At 47.5% G+C, this 25,639-nt stretch overlaps 1 protein-coding gene across 3 annotated transcripts; it reads left to right on the top strand.

The window, feature by feature from the left end:
- Window positions 1-58: 58 nt before the first annotated feature.
- On the top strand, window positions 59-24,952 carry ankrd27 (ankyrin repeat domain 27 (VPS9 domain)). 3 transcript variants are annotated; one of them, XM_026172435.2, is made up of 28 exons: window positions 59-334; window positions 4,925-5,047; window positions 7,407-7,517; window positions 7,658-7,966; window positions 8,608-8,667; window positions 9,974-10,027; window positions 10,369-10,434; window positions 10,770-10,846; window positions 11,363-11,484; window positions 12,881-12,959; window positions 13,823-13,949; window positions 14,046-14,138; window positions 15,782-15,903; window positions 16,621-16,703; window positions 16,855-16,970; window positions 17,466-17,558; window positions 17,691-17,888; window positions 18,337-18,447; window positions 18,762-18,878; window positions 19,035-19,079; window positions 19,166-19,282; window positions 19,353-19,547; window positions 20,505-20,624; window positions 20,698-20,871; window positions 21,480-21,573; window positions 21,694-21,772; window positions 22,422-22,485; window positions 22,581-24,952. In XM_026172435.2, exons 2-28 carry the CDS (start codon window positions 4,946-4,948, stop codon window positions 23,109-23,111), a joined length of 3,459 nt encoding a protein of 1,152 aa, XP_026028220.1. In that variant the 5' UTR covers window positions 59-334; window positions 4,925-4,945; the 3' UTR covers window positions 23,112-24,952. The 3 variants fall into 3 exon arrangements, with proteins under 3 accessions (XP_026028220.1, XP_080159476.1, XP_080159477.1); XM_080303350.1 differs by lacking the exon at window positions 59-334 and adding an exon at window positions 1,500-1,632; XM_080303351.1 differs by lacking the exon at window positions 59-334 and adding an exon at window positions 1,503-1,632 and having other exon boundaries at window positions 18,337-18,396.
- Window positions 24,953-25,639: the final 687 nt, after the last annotated feature.

The raw sequence follows: 25,639 nt of genomic DNA on the forward strand, positions 1-25,639 counted from the left end.
GAGCTACAGAAGATGGAGGTGCAGTACACCGCGCTGGCCTGTAGGGGTCGGTGTGACCCGGTGCGCTTCTCCCCTTTAATTTGTCCACATCAGATCCCATAAATGAAACGTTCGTGTACATGAACGCGTTTCTTCTTCTGTAAAAGTTTTACTTGGACAGAATCAGACTCAGGACGCTATAATCGGCGAATCGGCTCGTTTTAGCAGCTTATTTATCGCAATTCGTCTCGCAAGGTTGATAAGCTCGTAGGGCTCCTGGCAGGCTGCTGCTGCTGAGGCTGTTTGGCTTTGACATGCTAAACCCTGGATGACCGAAGGGACTCGTTAATAGCAGGTAAAATCAGTCTTCTTCCAAATCATCACATCTGTTGGCTCAATTCCGTGTTTGGAAACGCTAACGTGTCACTACGCTAAGGCAACAGTAAATCCCCAGAAACGCTAATGCTACAGGCTGTATTTTTGGTTTTAGCTAGGAGGCTAATTTAAAAACTTAAAGTCCCCGTTTACTGACAGACGCACAAAACCGAACAAACAATTGTTAGATAACTATGGATAACTTCAAATATTAATTTATCAGCGAGCAGCATAAAACTCCTCCTTGCACCTGTCATGTGAACGGTACCGTGACACAGTTTATTAGCTGCTTCCAGCGCCACGCCAGACTCCATTCACAAAATGTCAAATTTAAGAGTTACGACTTTAGTTTCATTTTAAGTTACCTTCTTGTTTTATGGATATCTATACCACAAAACAGGAAAATACACATTAAATTGTATTTGTTTAAATATAATAGCAAATCGAAGAAGAACATCTAGGTGTTTACTCGAAACAGATGAGTTGATAACCCAATATAACACAGTAAAAAAAATCATAATAGAAAGAGAGAGTATGAGTGAACATATGAGATAATAAGACTTAAAAGAGTGGAAGAAAACCCTCAGGCCACCTCTGCTAAGTGTGAAGTGCAAGTGTGCCAGTTTAAAGCTGCATTTCGGAGAAACCTGGAATATAAAATCCAAGTCCTTAGTGATGCGAATCAGTTAAAAAGATAAAACACTCCCGATTTGTCTCCTTGTTTTGTGTTGAAATGATCCTACTTTTCCTTATATTCCTTCATGTCTCCTATTCTAGTGGTGAATATTCATACTAAACATGACCAAAGTTTTACTAAGACCAGTGTGTGCATAAACATCCTACAGCTTGTGAGGGGCAGCCAACCAGAAGGTGGTTGACTTAGAGGGGGCGGAGCTAATACCGCTCATCTTAGACGAAACAACTAAGCATCCACTCAGGAAAGTGAGTCTGTGAGTCATTGTGTCTTCAGATCACAGGACTTTGGTGTGACTGGGGTTTATTATCCTGAGTTTGGACGGTGATCTCGGTGTTTTGTTGGTGATGCTGTTGTTCCCTTCAACCTGAGGCTAAGACATCAGCTGTGAATGTGGCTCAAGCCCGAGTGGATGGACATTCCTCTGTCTGCTGTTTTGCTTCCAGCCTGGGAGGTCACGAGGGTCACGTGATGTTTTTTTCCCAGCATGGAGCTGCTCGGGTGGGGATTTACTGTGTGTGTTGTGCTGAACTGGTTTCCAGTGCGTGTGTGGGAGCTCAGGGAGGATGAAGCTGACCTCTGAGGTGAGTGGATCACCTGCAAGGTGTGAGCGGTCAGTTTAGAGATTTTTAAGAGATCAGAAAATGTTTAAAAACTTATTTTTCTGTCATTAAATAAAAATCTGACTCTTTAATGGGCAGAACTGATCGTGTTTTCTGTAGAATTGATCTGGTTTGTTGTGGTTTTGGCGCGCAGATGAATGAAGTGTTTTTAAATTAAATTTGGCGCTCGTACAGTAACGTTTGTAATCTCATGGATGTGCTGCAGAGTATCATTTCAGTCATGTTTTTATCAGACCTCTCAGACCACTTTCTGTTTTCATTGAGTTTTCTTTGTTGGCATTGTTTCTCCTTTTGATGTTCAGGCTAGAAATGGGAAGAAGAACAGATTACGTGGATCCCACGCCTTTGTTTTATTAGCTGTGCTGACTTTTTAAAAGGTAAATGGTGTTTTAATAGAAAAACCCTCGGACTCAGCAGCCAAACTTCTTAAAAGAACCAAGAAAAGTGAGCACATTACAGCCCTTCTAACGGTTCTGCTGTTTGGATTGATTTTTACAGTCTTATTGTTATATTTTGAAGCCCTGCACGGCCCCTGTAAAGGTACTCGACCTGCTGTTCTTGTTCCAACTGGTGTGCGACTTCTGATGTTAGCGAGAAGGGTTCGAGCTGTTAGGGCTTCTGGATTGTGGAACAACCTGCCTGAGGAAATGTGTGTCTTCTTTACAATCACTGCTAAAGACTCGGTTACGTCTTAAGACTTCATCTCTGACTGTATCGTTATCATTTTTAATGTTAAAGTTTACGGCAGTGCAAATACAAACAGAGTGAGCAAGTATGGCTGTTTGGAAGGTCTGCAGGAGGAAGCCTCTTCTCTCTAAAATACAAACAGCAGCACAGCGTAGCTCCACACTCCTGGAACAGACAAGACCACAGTGGAGATGTTCGTCCATCACGCACAGCAGCACGTCTGGAGGAAACAAACACCTCATACAGCCGTCAGCACGGTGGAGGAGGGACGATGATCTGAGTGGACCATGAGCTCCTCTGTAGAGTCAGTGTGAGGCCGTGTGTCCCACAGCTGAAGCTCGGACCAAACCGGGTCATCAACAGGACAAAGATCCCAGCACAGCGGCAGGTCTGCAACAGAACGACCGAAGAAGAGAAGAACGGAGCTGCTGCAGAGCTCAGAGAGCTGTGCATGAGTCTGAGACCCTTTTGCTTTTCTCTGGTGATCTGTGTTCTCTGGGTGAGGTGTAAGAGCTTCGCCTCAGGCCGAACACATCTGGCTGATTACACATCTGCCGCCTCAGTGAAGGAAATCACACTTTTATAACCTGTGGGAATTTTTAACTTTTCACTTGCAGAAATGTGAGACAGAAAATGGAGCGTGGTGGTTTTTACTTTCCTTATCAACACAACGACAATGATATACCAGCTAAATGCAGGCAAGGAGATGACCTGCTTTTTTGTGCATTGTTTCCACAAAACTCCGGTTGCAGCTCACTGATGTGTGGGGGAAAGTTGTTTATTATTGAATGCATGAACTGAGATAATCAGTTTAGTCCCAAACACATCATTCAGATCCTCACACTGCAGACGCTACAAACAGGGAACGGCTTTTACTTCAGAACTGGACTAAAATGCCTGTTTATTGAACTAGCTGCTGATTACGTTTCAATCAGTCGAAACAACGAAAAAATAATCGGCTCTGTTACAGTTGGTGCATTCAGTGTTTTACCTTTGAAAGGTTTAGAAAATGTTCCACTTCTTTCAGTAAATCCAGATGCTGTAACAGCAGTTCTAATCAGACAAGCTTGACCAGTGTACACCTCTGACTGGTTCTTTTGAAGAATGGGAACAATTTTAGTTGACACCAGTCTTTTGGTCATCGGTGTGAGTGATGCTGATATGCAATACTTCTGCATTTAGTACAATTTTGAAAACAGTTTGGTGATCAGTGGAAGTGTGCAGGGTTAAAGATCAGAAATTAGAGCCTCTTATTGCAGGGCAGCAGCCCGAGCAGAGAAGATCAGCCCCCCCAGCCACCTCCTCCACGCTCATCTAGGGCTTGTGTGTGTGAATGGGTGAATGTAGTCAGGCGTTCCCGGGAGAGCCAAGAGACATTATCTCTCCAGTGAGTCCTGGGTTTACCCCGCGGCCTCCTCCCAGTAGGACATGCCTGAAATACTTCACTCGGGAGGGATTCATCCTAGCCAGGTCCCCAAACCAGCTCAGCGGACTCCTTTCAAGGTGGAGGAGTAGTGGCTCTGCTCCGAGCTCCTCCTGGATAACTGAACTTCTCGCCCAGTCTCTAAGGAAGAGGCCTCAGAGACTGGGTCAGAAGCAGATAACTTTTAAACTCTTTGAAGCTGGAAGACCGCTCCAGCTTTACAGAAGCTTAAAAGAAGTTAGCTTTGATAGCATGGGTTTTTTCAAAATAAAAGCGCTGTCACACCCAGGTTCAAAACGATGTGTCTTCTGTTGAAGGCATCTACAGTCCTGTAACACCTTCAGAGGACTCGCGGTTTACAGCTGCAGGTAGATGGAGTCAAAAGTTCAAACCACCTAACTGCTCACCTCTTTAGGCTCGGTGAATTGTAATTAGACATTAACGCTCTTATTTGCAGCATTAGTAACTACAGACTCGGGGAGATTTTTCCGAGGCCTCGCATCCAGCCTGGCCAGGTTGGAGCCGGTGAAGCTTTGTCTGGATGGAGGATTATTAGATCAATCGTACGGAAATAAACCAGTTCAATAAGAATTGGATCAGCTGAGAGAGAAGCAGCCCTGGTTTCTTCAGATCCAGGCAGCACAGCTTCATACGTGACCGTGAGCGACTTCTGGGGGGCCTGAACACTGCAGATTGACAGAACGAGATGGGAACATAAGCCCCACCCCCACCCACATTAGGCTGGAAACGAGATTGAAAGGGACTTCTTGTCCAGTGGCCTCAAAGACCATAAATGAGCTTGTTTTCAGGTCTTGTCCTAAGATTCAAATTTGGAGGCATTAAGGAATCATGAGATCTTTTGTCGTTGTTGTTGTTGTTGCTTGGCTTTTCTCAAACATCAATGAGCAGTATTGCCACATGCTATCGACAGGAAACCAGCAGCTGCTCTCAGTGAGGCTGATGTGGAAGATTTATTCTCTGCAATTATTTATAATCCCCAGAAGATGAGTCCTGACAGGGCTGCACCCCACAGTCCTCTCCCCACGAAGGGTTTAACTGGTCACATACTTATAAAAGTCCTTGACACGTACTTGGTTGATAATTAAGGTCTTTCCTCCCATCATCCTCCTGTCCCGTCTGCAGGATCCAGACCTCCAGCTCCTTATGGCTGTATATGATGAGAACATCCTGAAGAATCCTTTCTACCTGGCCTTGGAGAAGCAGAGACCCGACCTTTGCAGCCAAGTGGCAGAGCTCCACGGCATCGTGAGTTTGACCCGTCATCTCATTTATGTCACCAGACAAGCCCACCTGCATGTATGTGAGGATCAGCTACCGGATCACGATATCAGACGGCGATTAATCAGAGAGCGCTCTGTCTGGGTGTCACATAGCTGTGAGTCTGCGGCGTCTATATTCACTTAGATGATCAATGTTTTTTAAAAATGGGTGGAAAATGCTTCAGACTGAGCAGATGTGATTAAATGTAACAGTAGGTAGGGCTGTTCGATATAACGATATATATCGGATGACGATATAAAAACGTCTGTCGTTTGTTTCGTGGTGTCGCAAAATAAACTGTTACAGCAATATTTGTTCATGCTTTGATCACTGCAGCGGCTGTATTCATTTCTTAAAGTTCTCTCTTTCTCTTATATTTAATAAAACCACACTACGGACGGACAAGCGCCTGTTTTTATGCGTTGTTGTTAGCAACAACGACGGTAACGCCATCGCGTGTCCGCTTGTTTATGTTCCACATAAACCTTTCACAATAAACCTCAGGATCCTGTTGAGACTTTTCAAAATAAACTGAATCACGTGAAAGAGCAGAGTGTTTACAGATGAGAAGTAAAAAAGACGCCAGGTGCTAAAAAATAAAGCTTAGACTCAGACGTTAGAGCAGGCTTCTCCCCGCAGCACGCCGTGTAATAAATACTCACAAAGAAACGGCGCCGTTACAACTTATGTCTAAAAATGTATCGTTTCATGCATCGGTTAAAACTCGACTCCAGCTACACGACGCCCAGCTGGAAACACTTCACGCAGGTCGAGCTGCCCGAGATTCACAGACTTTACAGAAAATGTTACATTTTTGATTTATATCGTTACCGGGACGACAGATGTCTTATATCGGGATATGAGATTGTGGTCATATCGCACAGCCCTGATAGTAGGAATTGTGAATGAACAAGCAGAAGAATTGAGCTTCGGTGACAGGGTGAGGAGCTCAGGTCCATCTGACCCGGCTGCCTCACGGAGGAAGTGATGTCAGGCATGAGACCGCGAGGCAGATCCAGCACACGCCAGAGAGACGGCGCTGCTCGTCTGTGTTAGGAACACATCAGTGTGCAGCTGGAGACCCTCGTGTTGCTTCGTCTGCAGGTGGCTGGGGGTCTGAGCGTCTGTCTCTGCTCAGGAAGGTTTGCACTAATAAACAACAGGGGGGAGGTGAAAATGAGGAAACGGCACAGAGCTCAAAATAACTGCAGCAGAACCTGAATAAGTCCAGGTGTGAGCCGGCTGCAGAGCTCTGCCAGTTTCTATCACAGAACAGCTTCTCGCTTCCTCCTCAGTGGTTGAAGGCTGCGCCTACAAACAGCTGAGAATCACACCAGCCCCTTAAAGCAGGTTAAAGATCAGAGTCGGGGACGTTATCTCTGTTACAATGTTTGAGGTAAAAGAAGCGCGCTCAGCCGGGGTTTCAAACACAGCGACACCTTTACACCACTTCCTGCCTCACGGTGGGTCAGCGTGGGGTTTCTGGTGGTTTCAACGCGCTCTGCTGCCATCCCTTCACTCTCAGTGAGTTAGAGGAGCATTGTTTCGGTCGGACTGTTAAAGCGGGGTTGATACATTTCATTTGGCTGTCAGTGAAGCGCAGAGATATCAGATGAGCTGACAAGCTGCAAAGCGGCGCTCTAAACCTCGTTTGAGCTTGTTAAAGATGACGATCGGACGCCTGGAGCAGCAGATGAGAATCAGATGTCTGAACGCCGGCCAGTCGGGTCATCTGCACGCTGTCAAAACATCAGCGGGGAAAAAAAATGCGTGTAAGTGCATTAAAGCTGCGGTTCGCAGCAGAGGCGGAAAAATCAGTTCTACATGGCACAGCGTGCACATGCTGTGCATACGTCAGGGCTTCAGCAGCTGCTCTGGCTCGTGACTGCGTCTTCAGATCCTTAATCAAATGCTGCCGATCAGGTCATGTGCATTTATTGACTTCATGTGAACATCTTAAAAACAAATGACGCCTGTTTAATGTCAGTGTTTCTGCGCTATTTTCAGACCATCGGATACTCGAATGTGCAGAGAAACACTGTGGAGCCTCGGCTCTGTATTTTAATACTCCCACCACACACCGAAGTGCCGTATACTTCACGATAAACATCTACTACTTTAAAAGCGTGAGTGAGTTAGAGGCCAGGAGCCATCTCAGTGCTGTTCATCATCTAACCGCAGTTAATACAGTGAAGATTCCACTCTTTGTACCATTTGATCCTATTTTCTGCTTCCTAACACAGATCAGACCTTATCTGATTGTCGTTGGTGTGGAAAGGTCACTCTAAATCTGTGCTGAGTGCTTAATAAATGGAATACCCTGCGTGTCGCCTTGAACCTGCAGGTTCTGGTGCCGTGCTGTGGAAGTTTGACCCTCAGCAGCTACTCGGACTCTCACTTCGACAGCTATGTGCTGCAGCCCGTGGAGGACGGTTATAAGACTGCGGACGGGAAGGTCTGTCTTCAACACAAGCCAGTCTGTGCTGCTCGTTGTTGCCAGAGGCTGAGTTTAAACGCACCGCTGTCCTACTTTTACAGTCCTAAAAATACAAAAAGAGGCTGTTTAACAGCTTTTTACCTCTGTGTGTGTTACAGGAGGTCCGGATCCAGGACAGGCAGGTCCTGCTGGGATCCGGGTTCCCGGCTCTAGTGTCGATCCCCATCCTGTTCGAGGAGACCTTCTACAACGACCGGGAGCAAAGCTACAGCATCCTGTGCGTCTCCAGGCCCATGGAGGTGGACCCGAGCCTGTCCGAGGTCAGCACGCCGTCTTCTTACAGCCTGAGGAGCCTGGAGGACGTCAGGGAGTTCCTGGGCCGCCACGCCCAGAAGATGGACAAGCACATCCAGAGCTTCTGTCAGGCCTTCAGGGAGCAGGAGAGGAAGGGACTCCGGCACCACATAGTAGGGATGACAGACACAAAACACAACCCTGGTGATAAACGGACTAGAGTGACAAACGGGGGTCTGAAGGAAACGGAGCTCTGCGCGTGTCTGACCTAAAATAGCACGCCTCACAGGTTTCGTCATTCTTTTACCACAGATAGGTTTGCGCTCCCATGACTCAGATAAGGCAGAAATACTGATGCAATCACAAGGTTTTTCCAGCTGGTTGGGTAATCCGTGTCAGTGTCTGGTGGTTACCAGGGCCACCGACTGATTTGAGCGATGGTTTCCCAGCAGCTACCATCGGTCTCCAGCGTCACTCACAGCTGGTTGGAAATCCTCCCTGTGGTTGCAGATGGTTGCAGACTCGTCTCGAGGCCTGTTATTGGCAGACAAGTTGATGTCACATGTCTACAGAACTTGTCATTGTACAGCTGCAGCTATCGCCCCCCAGTGGCCATCAAAAAGAGTGCAGGTTTAAGGCTCCTCCAGCTAGCTTCACTTTGATTTAATACATGACAACAATGCAAACAACACCTCCAGGAGAGCGTGCATCTTTTTAGCGTTAATGTGTTTGAATGTTTTCGAGTCTTTAGGGGATTTTTGCGTTCGACTTTTTTCTTTCCTGCTGAGCTAACAGCTGTTCTGTTTCCTGTCAGGACTCGGTGAACGGTCTTTACACTAAGTGTCTTCAGTGTCTGCTGAGAGACTCTCACCTGGTGAGTAGAAACAATCTTTATTTGTCACGTTAAAACTGGCTGAATGAAAATCTGCCTTTCTCTCCTTGATTTGGAGAATATTTATTTCTGGCTTCTTCACCTGGGGCCAATATTCACTCTTCTATGTCTTTATTATTCGCGTGCTTCTCTGGTTTGCATGGTGGCTCGGTGCGTTCACGGTTATTCGTGTGATTATCTGACTTTGTTTCGTTTGTCCCTCGGCTGCACGATGACATCAAAGGCGTGAGAAACGTGGTCGAGTAACACGGCCGTGCTTTTTGAGCATGTGACTGTTAAAGCGCTCCGTGTCTCCGCTTCGTTTCTTTTTAATAAAACTGTGAGCTTGTGTTTGAGAGCCGATTCTGCCGGAGGGAAGAGCAGCTGATGGAAAGTGCTGATTACTCACTGAGAGGCTGCTGTTTTAGTTTAACAGCGATCCAGTCCGCTGTGAGCCTGAGCTGGATAAGAGATTTGCACCATACAAAGGACGAGCAGTCCAGTCGGTCAGGATGTTGAATCTGTGGCACCAACTACAGAGGTTTTAGCAAAATCACCTGTATTAAAAGGATTCTTATTCAAATCTCTAAAATAACATAAAAATTGGGAGAAAATGCAGATTTCTGTCACTCATTGTTTCTGCTGTGTGCAAACTTGGTGATTCCCTCACAACGTCCTGTGTTAAGGCAGGAAACACAGATGCTCAGCAGTGTGCTGTGAACAATCATGACAGTCCAACATGCTTTTTACTGCAGAAGAAGCTCATGTGAGCGTTGCATGTAAGCGGGGGCTGTACTGAGTCGGCAGCTGTAGTTCAGAAAAGTCCTGCTTTCGTTGATTCAGGCATCTGTGACCTCGGTGCAGTCGCTTCCCTCTTTGTGGGAAATGAAACGAAACAGCACATAAACCAGAGGAAGCATTCTGGTGAAACATCATCGTTGGTCGTTAATGCTTCGTTAGATCAACCTCGTTGTAAAATGTTGTGTTAATGCGGCCACGTTACGTTCATCTGTTGGCTTTGCACACGTGAGCGTTTTGCTGCTGTCATGTGGGGAGGAATCGTTTCCTCCGGTTCGGAAAGGATCGAACCCCAAACAGTGTCATGTGACCGCCGTAACTAATGCTTCAAATCAGCTTCCTTTAATCAGCGTGACCTCTGACCCGACGCACACACGCAGGATGCTGCGAGTTCCTCTGGACTGGATGATTCGATGATATGTGGCCGCGGCGTCTGCGACTCAGCAGTTTTGGGCCTGATCACATCCTCTAACGCCTTCCTCTTCCCCTGCATGCTTTGTGTTTTCTGCAGAAACTTCTGGCAAAGCAGGAGCTTCAGATGACGCTCCTCAAACAGGCTGTGGAGGTAACGTCTCTGGGTTCAGTGAAGGAGAAAGGTTGACACGTAGACGCAAGTTTAAGTTTGCAAGAAAGTCAGATTTCATCAAACACATGCAGAAGCTCCCACAGCTGTCACACGTAACTTCCTGCTTCATGCCAGTGAAACTGTAAAGGAATCGATTAATAAGCCGAATAACTCAATAAGATATTTACAAAAAATAAGACGGAGCTCAATGTGGGCAAAGCTACATGTGACAGAAGCAGCTTAATAATCCAAACATGCAGCTATTTTGGTGCGAGGTGAGAAACTTTGATGAGCTGTTCCTGACACGTATTAAAATATTGGTTTTCCTCTTCTTTTCCCAGATGTACGTTCATCATGGTATCCATGAATTAATCTTTAACTTTGTGGGAACGCTTGAGGCCAGCCAGGTAGGTCTGAGCTCAGATTTCCTCATTAGACGTAACGAGGGAGCGAATAAACCGTCTGTTCGTCCGCTTTCTTCCACCACCAGATCCTGAGTGATCTGCTCACGTGCCTCCTGCATACACACACATCCCTGTGGTGTTTTTGCTGCGCGCTGCTGCAGATATAACGTCAAACACGCAGCTTGCAGGGATCACTTGTCTTTGCAGAGGGATCGTTGTTTCAGTGATGGAAGCCTTAATATTTCTCCTTCTTGCTCTTTATTTCTGTGATGACCCCAAAAAGAGGCTTTGACAGTTTCAAAAGTTCCTCTCCCGTCTCTTGTGCTGCCGGTCGACAGGACGCTGCCTTCAACAAAACCACCAGGAGTCTGCAGGAGCTGCAGCAGAAAGAGCTGGGAGTCAAACCCGAGTTCAGGTCAGTTCCGGAGCAGACTTTGAGACCCAGACCTCTGCAGCGTCAAATCTGGTTCTGCTGACAGGTTTAACCAGCGCTTGCTGTTCTGAACACGTTACAGACGATGTTTAAATGTGCAAAATGCCTTCAACGTTTACACGGACCCAGTTAAGGTGACCTGATCGTGGCAGCGTTCCAGCAGCTCGCATAGACAAACACGATACGTGTTCATGGTTTATGAAGTCAAATTTTATTTCAGACTTGTTTTTAAATACGTCCTGGTCAGTCTGACCCGAGGGACAGCTCAGGGTCCCAACAGTGGAGACCATCCAAGGGTTACTGGTGAAATAGAGCGATCATGAAGACTTGCGTCATGTTTCATTGCACCGTGTGATTGGTTCTGTCTCTGTTTTGTAAATTGAATCTGTTGTTTAGCTGTGTGCCTCCTTCCTTTAGCCCGAGCCACTGAAGCTTTGTGAATGTGTCCGTTCGATGTCTCTGACCCATCGTCTGTCCCCCGTTCTTCTGTCTCTGCAGCATAAACTTGTCTCGGGCTAAAAGAGAGCTGAGCCAGCTCAACCAGCAGACGTCCCCCCTCCTCAAACTGCTCTGCCTGCGTAGAGTCGCGCTGACCGCCACCCAGACCCCGAGACGCACCGGTACTTACTCTGTTGGTTTGTGTGTGCGGAGCTAAAACGAGTGTGTGAGCTCATCGACCTCCTTTGTAGGAGAAGCAGTTTAAATGTGTGTGTGGAGCTTCAGCGCTCGCTTTAATGGAAGTATGTCACAGCTCGCCGTGAGCGGGTCCCTTGCAGCCTCAGATTTGCAACACATTGGAACCAGTTCTAGTCAGTCTGCAGCTGGTCTGTGGTGCACCACATACTGCATGCCAAAGCACCCTCGAGCAAGACGCTGAACCCCGAGTTTCCTCAGGTGGATTCATGGATGTTGGGTCGTGCACAGGTGTGGATGAGGCTTGCAGTAGAAAGTAATTTGTCACAGACACAGAGGTTGCAAGTCCATTGGCATTAATCCATCCATTTATTCATTCGCTTCCACTTATCCTTTTCAGGGTCGCAGCGCTGGAGCCTATCCCAGCTGTCATAGGGTGAGAGGCGGGGTACACCCTGGACAGGTCGCCAGTCTGTCGCAGGGCCAACACACAGGGACAGACAACCATTCACACTCACATTCACACCTAGTGACAATTTGGATTATCCAATTAACCTATCCCCTCAAGCTGCATGTCTTTGGACGGTGGGAGGAAGCCGGAGTACCCGGAGGGAACCCACGCAAACACGGGGAGAACATGCAAACTCCACACAGAAAGACCCCGGCCTGATGGTGGAATTGAACTCAGGACCTTCTTGCTGTGCGGCAACAGTGCTAACCACCGTGTTGCCATTAATCCATATTATTGATAATATTAACGTAATATTTGCGATCATGTCGTAGTTTCCATCCTTGGGCTGTGCTGCAAAAACACAAAGTCTGAGAGCTTGGGAGGCCTGTTTCGGTGACACCAGGGGCGACCCAGTGTTAGCCAGCTGATTTAAATGCGGTGCAGATCTAATCGAATTTAACGTCAAATTAAACTTCAGTTTATGTCATTTGGACACGTTTGTAGAAAAAGTCCCAAACAGGACAAAAAAAACCTATAAATATCTAATAGTTTTCAATTGGATCACTCTGAGAAAATCACATTAGATCCAGGAGTCTGACAAATGAGACCATTCCTTTATTTTCTCGCGGTGACATAAGAGAAACCACCTTATTAAACGTGTAATGCAGGGAAATGCGGGACTCATCAGAGAGCGGCTGTGCGACTCTTGTGTTTCCCTAAAGAAAAGGACAGTACCGACTCTGTGAGCTTCCATTTGTGCAGTTTGCTTTGGTAATCCAAGCTTATTGGATCACGGCAACAACCCCGCTGTCAGCCTGCAGCGCTGAGCTGACGAGAAGCCAGTTTACTCATTAGTGCTGAGCTGAGGGAGAGATGAATGGGAAGAATGACTCTTCAGTTTCCACTCACTGACTGTGTGTCTCCCTCCACAGTGAGCATAGAAGCCGTGAGCGCCGACGACCTGCTGTCTGTCGTCCTCTATCTGTTGGTGAAGACGGAAATCCCCAACTGGTGAGCGACAGGGGAACTGGCTGCGACCTTTGACCTTCTGTCGTGAATAAAATGCAGAGAAATGAGGAAAAAATGAGGCAGTGAAAACAAAAAGACGACTCACAGTTTTACAGTTTTGGGTCAAAGGGATGGTATCGCAGCCCTGCTCGATTCTGCAGGTCTCGCATGTGGGCGTGGATAAACTATAACACTGGCTTCACCCACATTTGTGAAATTTGGAACAATCGGACCAAAAATTAAGTTTTTTAAACTTAACATCTCATTTTGGCAGCGTCTGTGTCCGTTTCATTTATATTTTTAGGTTTTGTGGGTCACACTTTCCTCTTGGAGGTTAAATCAGATCCTTTTGAGCTTTCGATAACGGGCGTGTCCACGATGCCACGGTACAGAAAGTTGCTATAATTGGAATTCATATTTTCTAATGTGCCACAAACTTCACAACCTGGAGACATTTTAATATTAAAAACATCTCGAGCGGTTCCTGTGTTTGTTCTGCAGCAGAACCTGCTCAGTCTGAACTCTGCAGCGCCCCCTATGAGGCAGGAGGTGAAGTTTTTGCGTTTACTGCACTGTGCAGCTGAGGACACGGACCGGTGGCCTCCAATAGTGACTTTAACAATCAATGTTAATGTTTTATGATCAAATGCATCATTTTTTATTGCAATATTTGATTACTTTATTGAATTCATAATGTTTGTTGACAGTAAACTGTCCACAGCGCGTGATTTTTCCTCTATAAATAAGCACAATTAATCTTCCAGTGAAAGGCAGCCTAACTGGAGGCTGCTGAGGATGATCTATATATGAAACATCATTTGGGTTAATAAGATGTAGCTGGGTGATCTAATTTGTCTTATCTTCAGGATGGCCAACCTGAGCTACATCAGGAACTTCTGCTTCAGCCACTCGAGTAAAGATGAGCTCAGCTACTGTCTGAGCACCTTCGAGGCGGCGGTGGAGTACATCAACCTGGGGAAGCTGCAGAACTCTGTGAGACACAAACACACTGCTGTCGTATCTCAGCAGCTGCTTCACTGTGCTGGAGATCATCCATGTGTTTTCTCCTGTTTTTGCCTCCTTCCTCAGGGCTCTGGTGAGCTCAGCGACAAGGCGCTGTTCAAGGAGAGGATGAGTCTGCTGACTCAGGGTGTAGCCACGCCCATTAATTGTCTGTTTGAGGTGAGCTGCAGCCCGAGACGTTAGCGGATGTCCCATAAAAGATCAGCATGATGTCTAAAACTGCTCCTACATGATGTGTATTTGTTTTTTTTGTACAGTGGGATGTAAAAGCTTCTCCTGATGCTGTGAATGTTTTTACAGATCCTTCGAGGTCCAATTCAGTTTGAAGGAGAAGGAATTTAAGAGAGTGAAATAAAAACTGTTATTTAGCACTTAAAATCTTCAGCTCTGTTCCCTCTGTTGGCATTTCTTCTGTTTATGTTCATTATGTTTCCTGGTGTTTTCCAGGCCATGAAAGTGATTTAAATGTGTAGTAACTATTTTTGGGGGTTATTTTTATATTGTACATAGATCAGAGTAATTACGTCTTCCAAGAAGCTGATACATTCAGATAAACTTATAATTAATCTGTTAAAAATACATAGGAGTGGGTTTGTGGAAGCCGTCATATCCCCTCACCATATTTGAGTACAGTGGCCAGGAAGGACACCCCTCCCCCTTCTAACACCTGAATACAAGCTAACGTATCAGATTGTTAGCTTGAGGGTCCTAAGAAAAACCCACTTTCCCTCAGATAAACAGTATGATTACATTCTCACATGATATGAAAGTTTATTCACTAAGTGTCAGTTATATCCACTTTATAGAAACTTTTGCTGACAGCAGCAAAAACACAATAGCTAACAGCAGCAAAAACACAATAGCTAACAGCAGCAAAAAAACAGGCTAACAGCCGCTAACGGAGGCTAACAGCAGAAAAACGTAGCAGCTAACGGAGGCTAACAGCAGCAAAAACACAATAGCTAACAGCAGCAAAAACACAGCAGCTAACAGAGGCTAACAGCAGCAAAGACACAATAGCTAACAGCAGCAAAAACACAGCAGCTAACAGAGGCTAACAGCAGCAAAGACACAATAGCTAACAGCAGCAAAAACACAGCAGCTAACAGGGGCTAACAGCAGCAAAAACACAATAGCTAACAGCAGCAAAAACACAGCAGCTAACAGAGGCTAACAGCAGCAAAAACACAGCAGCTAACAGAGGCTAACAGCAGCAAAGACACAATAGCTAACAGCAGCAAAAACACAGCAGCTAACAGAGGCTAACAGCAGCAAAGACACAATAGCTAACAGCAGCAAAAACACAGCAGCTAACAGAGGCTAACAGCAGCAAAGACACAATAGCTAACAGCAGCAAAAACACAGCAGCTAACAGGGGCTAACAGCAGCAAAAACACAGCAGCTAACAGAGGCTAACAGCAGCTTACCAACAGAAAGGTTTACCTCAGTAACACTGTCAGCAGTCAAAAGTGACTCCTGACTCCTCCAGAGTAAATAAAGGTGGATACTTCTCACCCAGCATTGACAGCTGAGGTAAACAGCAGACAGATGTGGAAAACCCCTGGGTTGCATCTGGATGGATCCGCTCCCCAAACAGTGATAGCAACACGCTCGCTGGCTACGGCTATTATGGGGTGCACTCTGAAAGTCTGAATTTAATGTTTTTGATCTCTCTTGGCTAACATGTTTATCCTATACCCTCCACTATACCGAAGAACACTCATTTGACGGCAATCTACAGTCTTCTGACATCTAGTGGCGAGATTTTGCTAATGCTAAGTTTGCTCCTGTGTGTTTTGTAGCACATAGCAAATGGAAATGAAGAGGAGGTTGAACGCCTGCTGAGTGATGGAGAGGCCGATGAAGATGTGAAGATGTGTCATCCTCTCTGCTCCTGTGACCTCTGTGACCTCCAGCTGTCCGGGTCAGTGTCCAAACTCACACAGACAAACACGCAGAGGTACAGAGAGTACGTCAAAGCATTCACATGAAAATAACGAAGAATAAAGAAGAGTAAAGGCTCCACGGTACAGATTTGATATGACCTGCCTGGAGTTTATGACACACTGATTATTGACTGTGAAGCTGGAAATTCACTCTAAGGCTGACTTTGCCTTTGCACATATGCAGAGAAAAGCTGATGTGATGCCTTCGACTTGTATTTTCATTGTTCAACTGATCATCACTTCCCCTTTTCTCCATTATTTTTGTGCATCAGAGCTTCGAATCAGGAATAAAAACCATTTGTATTTTCACTTCCCACTGAAACCCCCAGACACACACACACACACACACACACACACACACACACACACACACACACTTTTAGTGTGTGTGTGTGTATTTCAGACCGTTATGCAATGGCCCATTAAAAACGAAAATACTCAAAAATGTAGCTGCACCACAAACGCTGTGCAGTCCTGTTAGCTAAAGTGAGGCCTAGCAGAAAGCGCCACCTGTCGGCCACGCCCACCTGTCGCAGCTGAAGCTCTGAAGTAAGAATCAGACCGCAGAGTCTGATTGAGCCTCACTGGTTACTTCCTGAAAGCTCCCTCTAACCTTTGACCAATAAGCTCCTTGTTTGACGCGTTCAGCCATTATTGACCGTAGACTGACTCTGAGTGTTGGCGCCGTGTTTCAGGCGGCTCAACGACCCGTCCATCGTCACGCCGTTCTCCAGAGATGACCGGGGTTACACTCCTCTGCATGTCGCTGCTCACTGCGGTGAGTGGCTGCTAACGCGCAGTGACACAACATGAGTTTGTTTAATACTGCGAGGCACAATTTATATATAAAAAGTATTAACTAACCTGTGTGTGTGTGTGTGTGTGTGTGTGTGTGTGTGTGTGTGTGTGTGTGTGTGTGTGTGTGGCAGGTCAGTCCCAGCTGATCGACATACTGGTGCATAAAGGAGCTCAGGTGAACGCCACAGACTACCACGCCCTCACACCGCTGCACCTGGCGTGTCAGCGTGGATACCAGGGAGTAACGGTGAGCACGCGCAGAAAACTAAAATCCTGGGATTTAAATTAAAAAAACTGAACTTAGACGGTCTGTTAGTGCAGTGACCTCACAGCAGCCATATTATTGATCAGAAAAAAATGTCATTAAAATGCTCCATAAGGCTCCAGCAGCACAAACACGGTGCAGAGGTCCAGCTCAGAGACTCCAGGTAGCTGAGGTGAAGCTGCAGCTACAGCCGCCTGTGTCTCCACCCACCTGTCAGTCAAAGTCTGGTTATTTTTAACTGGCAGGTTCAAACATCACCTCTATCTTTAAGCTTTAACATAATCCAAACAGATGAGTTATAAGCAAACAAAGTCATTAAACCAGTTTCCAAAGTGAGGACTGAAATGTGTGTTCTGGATCAGCCGCAGCTGTCTGACCTCAGCCAAACAAACTTGTCGTTAAATAAAGACGAATGAACGCTCCAGAGGAGGAGAACATTACAACAAACGATGTCCTTCCTTTGTTTCTGTTGTCCAGCTGCTGCTGCTGCACTACAAGGCCAACACGGAGGCTCAGGACAACAACGGCAACACGCCGCTGCACCTCGCCTGCATGTACGGACACGAGGACGTACGTCGCCGCTCTCTCTGTTATGTCCTCACATTTCATCCTTTAAATGCTCCAGTTGGTTTGAACCCACCGGGTTAGTCTGTTCCAGTAAATAACTCAGCATGTTCATAAATAATAAATGCTGTGTGTCAGTGTGTGAAGGCCTTGGTGTACTACGATGTCCAAACGTGCCGTCTGGACCTGGTGAACGACAAAGGCGACACGGCGCTGCACATGGCGTCGCGCTGGGGCTACGAGGGCATCATCCAGGTGCTCCTGGAGAACGGAGCGAGCACCCACATCCTCAACAAGAACAAGGAGTCGCCGCTGCAGTGCGCCCTGAACTCCAAGGTCAGCGACACTCGATTGTGCCAGAACATGCAGAGGACGCTTCCACTGTGTGGGTGCTGGTTTGAGTCCCTCACCCCACAGCTGTGGTAGCATAATGAGGATAGCAGCTAATCTGATCAGCTGCTGACGGCAGGTCGACTGATCCCCTTTCTCCAGTCTGTCCACTAAACCAGCTTCAGATACACTTTAAAATCAGATGTTTGTTTCATCTCTGCTCCAGGCAGTACCAGAGCCTGGGGCCTGATGCAGACACAGGTCTGCATCAGGCCCCAGGCTCTGGACTTTAGCCCTGCAGAGTCTCTGAGTCATGTTCACTCAGCCTTTCTTGCACGATAAAGGTTTTTCAAATGATGTAAACAGATGCTTCAGGTGCTCCCTGAAAAAGAAACATATTGGTTTCATGGCGCACATACTGTAAAATGAATGTGTTGTTCATGTCTTCCTGCAGATCCTCATGCAGCTGCAGTCCACTCAGAACAGCCGGAAGCGCTGCGGCAGCGGCGTCGACGTGAGTCTCATCTGCACTCACGCTTGCATCGGACAGATCTCCAACATCACAGTGAATATTGTCAAAATCCATGTGACAAAAGTGTAATTGAATACAAAAAGGTTTCCTCACGAGACAGAGCGGCTGCATGTTTAACAGGGGCACTCAGTGAAAAGTAGTTCCAGTGAAACCTGGAACTACTTTTCAACTGGTGAGCGAATGTTCGCAGTTGACTCTGCGTCCTCTCTGGTTTCACCACGTATGTTTGAAACGTTCACCCTGGTGGTCACATTTGACCTGCATTCACACACTAAAGCTAAACTATGTTAGCATTGGGAGTATTTGGAGGCTGGTTGTGTTTTCAGCATCTCTTTTCTGTCTCTCAGTCTCCCAGCCGCTCGCCTCTGGCCTCAGACTGCAGCAGCCGCCGCTCCTCCGTCTCCAGCACCTCCTCCCTGGGCTCGGAGGTCAAACCAGAGGGAGAACGGGTCCGGCACAGAGAGGTGAGCGCTGACCAGGAAACACAACAACATTGCTAGCACCAATAATCAATCGGTCAAACGTTATTTCTGAGAAAGCGTTCATGGAGGTCTGTGCAGCTCCGAGTACCAAAGAAGAAGAAAACGTTGGTGTCTGACGCCTCTGTGTTTGACTGACAGGTGGAGAAGCTGCTGCGAGCCGTGGCAGACGCTGACGTGGAGATGGTGAGTCTTCTGCATTTGTGCTGAACGCTCAGGGTCGCGTTCCCTCGATGGGAAACGTGACGACGTCTGCTCATCCTGTTTCTCAGGTGCGTTACCTGTTGGAGTGGATGGATGAGGAAGAGGAGGATCAGGGAGAAGTACGGTCGGAGGCTCCGCTTTGCCACCCTCTGTGTCAGTGCCCAAACTGCGCCCCCACTCAGAAGGTACGCCAGCGGCCCGTGCAGCAGCGTGGATGCGACGCCATTTCCATTAAACTCTCTGATCTTCCCGCAGCTATCGGTGCAGCAGGCGGGAACTCTCGGCGTAAACAGCTGCAACGTCGACGGTTTCACGCCTCTCCACGTCGCCGCCCTCCACGGACACTTGCCGCTGGCCACCCTGCTGATCCGCCACGGGGCCAACGTGAACGCCCGCACCAACCAGAGCGCCACGCCACTTCACCTGGCTTGCCAGAACAGCCACATCCCGGTAAGCGATAAGGGAGAAGTGAATGTGTGAGCTTTCCGTGCACAGGATGTAAACATGGAAAACTTGGCCACATTGTCAGGAAGACGTGTCGGAAGTTTTGGCTGATGTTAGTTAGGTTTAAAAGAGTTACTCAAATTTTGATGAACACGTCACATAAGGAGCAGAAAGTCAGGCTCTACAGCAGCAGATTTCCAGGTTACGCTGCTGTTTGGTAAAAACATGCTTAGATTAGCCTGATGTGCACAAGTATTATCAAAATAATCTCACTAGATTCTTCTTGGCTGCAGATCTTCACTGTTTTCCAGAAACAAACTGGTGCCCATCCTGTAACTATTTTATAGCCAATATTAAAGGAAGACAGGCAACATCATCTCTGAGGCAGTGACGTCAGAGACTTCAGGACACCAACAGTTGGCAGATGTTGCCTCAGATTCAGTAAACTGCAGGACACGTGTCCACCAGCAGAGCTTTAGTTCACAGCATCCTCATTGTTGGATGTTCTGGATATCACCCAGAGGAAATAGAAGTTATGCAATGGGCACAAAGACGGACTCAAACGTGAACAATCAGAAAGCCGGACTGCAGAGCACAAAGCTGACTTAAAGTTCATTTGTTGCACGAGTCCGCTCGCTCAGAAAGAGGAGTCCAACCCCAAGCGTCAGTTTCAGGTGCCGCTCAGAGGTTTTCTCCTCACTGAGGGGAAATGTGAGCTGTTTATTCTGCACGGTCACTTTCTCTAATTTCACCTTGCAGCCTGTTTCTGCAGGGGTTGTACTTTCTTAGACGCCCGTGTAGAGCTGAGCGGTGGAAACACAGTCTGTCTGTGACTCTGACTGGGACCCGGCTAATTGCTGGTGACCACTACAGTGGTGTGTGTGTGTGTCTGTTGGCAAAAAGTGATTTTATTGTCATCGTTGTGAAGGATGATGTCATTCTGAGTGTCATGGTGATGTTTAGGTGGTGAGGTTTCTGCTGGAGTGCAACGCCAAGCTGAATAAAAAGGATCACTATGGCAACACGCCGCTGATCCACGCCTGCCTGCGTGGAAATCTGGACACAGCCACCATCCTGTTACAGGTGAACACACGCACACGCACGCACGCGCGCGCGCACACACACACATTAACTCTGAAAGTGTGTGTGTTCACAGAGTAATGCGTTGGTGAACGTGGCGAACCTTCAGGGGAACACGGCGCTCCATGAGGCAGTGCGGGGCGGGCATCTGGCGCTGGTGGAGCTGTTGCTGAGGGGCGGAACCTCTCCTGGCATCAGGAACAAGAGGCAGAGGACGCCGCTGGACTGCGCCTACGAGCTGGGCGGAAAGGTCGTGGAGTGCCTCACGCTGAATCTGAGGACCCACAGGGTCCTGATGTCAGCGTCATGGCGTCGCTCCGTCTCAGTGACCAGGCCGACTCCACGGTGCTGACATCAGGGCTCTTTGCAGGTCCCGCCTTTGTAGTCCAGCAGAATGAATTTGAAGCCGATGCTGATGTCTGATACATGATTTTAAAATCATAAAATGTGATGAGCATGAAACTGCACAGCACCTTCCAGTATGTTCAGCTAGCTGTAGCTCCCAAAAAGCTTCAGAGTTCATAGAAAGCATGAAAGTAAACCCGCTCAACTCCAAATGTATGTCTTTGGACTGTGCTAGGGTAGCTTTGTATGATTCACAGCTCAAAATAATCCAAATGTGTGTAACTGGAGCTCAGCGCCAACACAGAGAGCTTAAACGGCTCGCTGACCTTGCAGTGGCCGGTGCACAATTGTATTTATTAAGAATGGGACCATGATCTGCTGAATATGAGAAGTATGAACTTCGTCTTCTTTTACTTTGGAGTCGTTCCTGGGGGGTTCTCCTGGAGCTGTTAGCTCTTCATCGCTGCACCGTCGTGCAGGTCTGAAGACTTATATTCCTGTTATCTCGTGCAGAACACTGAAATCCTGCGAGCTCTGCAGAAAGCATCTGGACTCTCCCCTGATGATGAACCGATCAAACTCCTCTCCGTCCCCAAAGGAGCTCTGGGTAACTAACACCAGCAATAAATCCTACAAAGCAGGCTTTACTTAAATTTCATTCATTAGAATGGGGACTGTGATCCACAGCCGTGTAATCAGGATCGTTTCTGTGCTTTTGCTCTTTCAGCTCATTCCTTCGTGCAGCGTCTGAGGCTGCAGGATAACTCCAACAGCAGGAAGCAGAAGCTGGCTCAGTCCATCAGCAGGTAGGCCGCAAACAAGCCACGAATCCACACCAGTCACAAGAAACCATCCCACTCATCAAGGGAAAGCAAACCACACGTGCAGTGACTGCTCTGCGCAATCGCAGTAACATTTCTGAATCTTTTCATATTCGTGATGCAAAATTCTTAGAAAGTATTCGAGTGTTTGTTTTTTCCTCGTGAATATTCTCAGAGGATATTCAGTCTTATTTCTCAGGAATATTCTGAGATTAGAACAGAAGAACAAACTGAGGAGGCTGAGCTGAAGATGCTCAGGTCTTCGTTGGGAGGGAGGAGGATGGATCAGAGTCGGAGAGGCTGAGATGGTTTGAGCGTGTGCAGAGGAGGGAGGGTGGAGATGGAGCTCAGAGGAGGTTCATGGATGTAGAGGGCTGGATGACAGGGTGAGATGGAGGCAGATGATGCGCTGTGGCGCCCCCTAGAGGAAGCAGCTGCAGGATTAGATTAAGAGAAAGTTGATTCCTCCTAAATGTGATTTATTCCGCTTTATTTCTGAGTGTATTTCACAGACATTTGCAGCTTTTAGTCTGAGAGAATATCAGAGTTTATTTCTCATGAATGTATGACTTTAACCTTCCACCATCGACCCTCAGCCCCATTTTTCTTTCCTTTTTCCCACCTGCACCTTCAGGATGCAGCAGATGAGGAAGGGTTCTTCAGGTTCTCCACCCAGGTGTTCTCCAAACCTCAGCCAGGTACACGCGTCTTGTTCTCTTATGTATTTTGGTATTTATCGGTGTTTCCGGTCTGGAGCAGGACTGACTTTAGTTCTGCTGCCGTTTCGTTGCAGGTGAATCCGGACAGGTGGAGGCTGAGGCGAGGAGAGACGGTGGCGGTCAGCAGCCCCACAGGAAGCCTCAAAGAGCGGCGCCTGGCTCGCTCTCACACCCTCGACACCGGAGTGCACACGCCGGAGCGAACGCACGCGCTGACCGTGGCTGACCCAACAGACGTCGCGTGCGCTCCTGAACTACCCGACGGCGCCGAATCGCTCTCCACCGACGCCTCCAGCTGCAGCACGGGCAGCGAGACCTCGCCGTCCACACCGTCAACTACATCATCGCAGGTCGACAGCTCGGCCGACGTCCCGCTCGCAAACATCCTGTCTGCTCAGTCTGACCCCGAAAGCCAGACCGACCGAGATTTACACGCAGACTCTTCTGACGGCCGCCCTCGGCCTGGCGAGGAAGCTGAAGGCTTACCGTCAGAGCACAGGGATGAAGACTCCACCCCTTATCCCCTTAACCTGCCCTCCCCGACCCAGAGCGAAAGAGTCGAAGAGAGCAACGCCAATCAGCAGCCAGAACCCAGCGCACAGTGATGCAGGGAGCGCGAAGCGCAGACGGCACGAGTAGCAAGAAGACCGCCGAAAGAAAAGCACACGAGACTCCGGATCCTCACGAACCAAACGTCCTCTCACTGCAGCGCGTCGGGTTGTATTTGTCCCGCTCGGAGGTTTCCGCCTCCTCAGGCAAACTGAAAGGGTGTCGGGCACCATCCATGTTTTGCGTCAGTGGGGACGTCAGAGACGGCCCTGACTCAGACACCTGGATCAGGTTTAACCCGCACAGGCTCGGCGCCGCTCGCGCTCCCTTCTCACTCGTTAACATAAACTAGAAGCTGCATTTTTTCCACTGACAGGTTTCCGAACTTTGTTTTTCAGATGTTTGAAAACTGCTCGGCGCTTTTGTACGGAGGCGAGCGAGATCCAAACCATCCTCGCACGGGGAACTCTTTACATTGAGCTTCAACACGAACGTCTCAGCTGAGTTTAAAGCGCTTTCCACTTCCAGCCTTCACGGAGAAAAAGGGATGCAAGCTGATTTCATTTCTTGCTGTTTGAACGTCCTCGCTGTAGTTTGTGCTGCTGCTCTGTGCCGCTGACTTTTTTACTTTGGTTTAATCAGGATGATCTTATTTTATTTAGGAGGGTGGAGCTCCGTGTGTCTCCCTGTCCGCTGCTGAACCTCGCTGCGAGCTTTTATCCAGCAGATTTTAATCCAACACCACCGCCGGCTATTTTCCAAATCAAGCTGTTTGAAGGATTTCCGTCTTTTTACCGGCGCTGATGATTTTTGAGCACCAACATTAACACCGCTGACCCCTCGAGTGGAGAGTGAGCCACGTTTATAGTTTGATAGAAAAACTGTATGGAGTGAATTCGTATGACGTCCATCTGAATACTGTAACGCTTAACCGATGGGCGTGGCTTCTTTTGCAGAGAAGGATGGGCTTCAGTCACAGTCACTGAACTGGACCTGTGGACTGTTTGTGCTCCTCACAAACTCTCATGTAACACTTGAACCTCATGGCTGAGGCCATAAACTCATCAGGAAGTGTTACTGACTCACGGTTTCCTGTACAGGAAGTCTTTTTGCGTCGCCCCCTGCTGGTCGTTAGAACGAATGCACCTTAACGCGCTTCAGCGTTGACTTTCCTACGGCCATGTTTTTTATGCTATGATGTCCGTGGTGATAATTTAGCATTTCAGCCTCTCGACCAAATCCGTGCACAAAGAAAACGTGACAGCGGCCACAAACGTGGAGTGCGAGCGTTTCTAAACGGTCTTTGGTCCGAAGTCAGAGCTCCATCAGCTCAGGTGGTTTATTAACCTTCAGTAAGGACGTCGAGAACCGAATCAAACTGTCTGAGCTTCCTCTTGATGCCTCATGAAATCATGACATCATCGAACACAAACTGTGAGTCCAAACCCCAAAAACCCGACTCAGACTGTTCAGCCTGATGAATGACTGAAAACTGCAACAAATCAGTCTGATTTTTGTCCCTCTGTCAGGTTAATTTCTAAGTTTCGGTCTCTGTGCTTCATGAAACGGTTGTAGCTACCTGATGAAATGAGTGCGTCTTCAGAGGAAAAAGACAAACTGTGGTATTCCATCACAGCCGACTGTCCTGCTGTTTAATGTTTCATATTTGTGGTTTTGACGGTTTTACTCGAGAGTCGATTTGATGGTTACGAGCAGAGTGCTGCAAACGTGTCTCCCATCAGTGTCACTATTTCCTGTCTCCCTCACACAGGAACCACCTTTATGTTTGAACTTCGTCTGAGCGGATGTCAAAGCCGAGTCTTAATGATGATGTGAATGTGCCTTATTTAATTTAAACCCAAATAAACAAGAATAAACCTGCGATTCAGACAAATGACATTTGGTGTTGTTTTTGTTTCTCAGTGTCGTTGAAGCCGGTCTCTGCTGCTTTTCTGTCATGTTCTCATTAAAATTAGCCGATAATCAAACCAGACGGGACTTCCTGGTCTGAGGGCCAGCCCCGGGGTCCAGTGTAATTATTTTGAATCATTCAGAGCTGCTCGAGCAGGTTTGGATGGTTGGCCTCAAATGTTTAAGGTGGAAATGAGCAGAATCGATTTAATCTGCAGAAAAAGAGTTGGAGATGATTAATGTGAGACTGAGGAATTGTTTGGTTGATGAATTTTAAAAAGCAGAGATGTTTTAAATGAAAGGTGGCAGCTGCACCAGTGTTTTTCATTTAGCAAATGGAACCAAGTTCAGCTTTTGGCACTTTGCACCAAATCATTTTCCTGCAAGTTGTTTCAACAGGTGTCGTTACAGCGATGAAGGGAACGGCTTTGAGCGGGGAGGTCGTTCTTTGGTTTCACGTGAAATCTGAGCTGCAGTGTTCAGGACAGCCGTGAGAAGAGCTGGCGACGTTTAAGTCTGACTTGACACCGCCACAGGAGGTTGGAGCGACTTGTTTCATACGCTGTGACGCAGATGTTTGAAGGATCTTTGAGGTGTTTGTGAGGTTCTGCCAGAAAAAGGTGGTTTGAGTGTTTTAACACAAAGAACAAAATGTTTCCAAGACTGCAAAGCG

This window comes from Astatotilapia calliptera, chromosome 7, assembly GCF_964374335.1.
Source record: "Astatotilapia calliptera chromosome 7, fAstCal68.1, whole genome shotgun sequence".
NCBI classification, from domain to species: domain Eukaryota; kingdom Metazoa; phylum Chordata; class Actinopteri; order Cichliformes; family Cichlidae; genus Astatotilapia; species Astatotilapia calliptera.

Coding starts and splice junctions, on each gene's coding strand:
- ankrd27 (XM_080303350.1), top strand. Junction 8,668..9,973: donor TGCTGAGAGACTCTCACCTG/GTGAGTAGAAAC, acceptor TGTTTTCTGCAG/AAACTTCTGGCAAAGCAGGA. Junction 10,028..10,368: donor TCCTCAAACAGGCTGTGGAG/GTAACGTCTCTG, acceptor TTCTTTTCCCAG/ATGTACGTTCATCATGGTAT.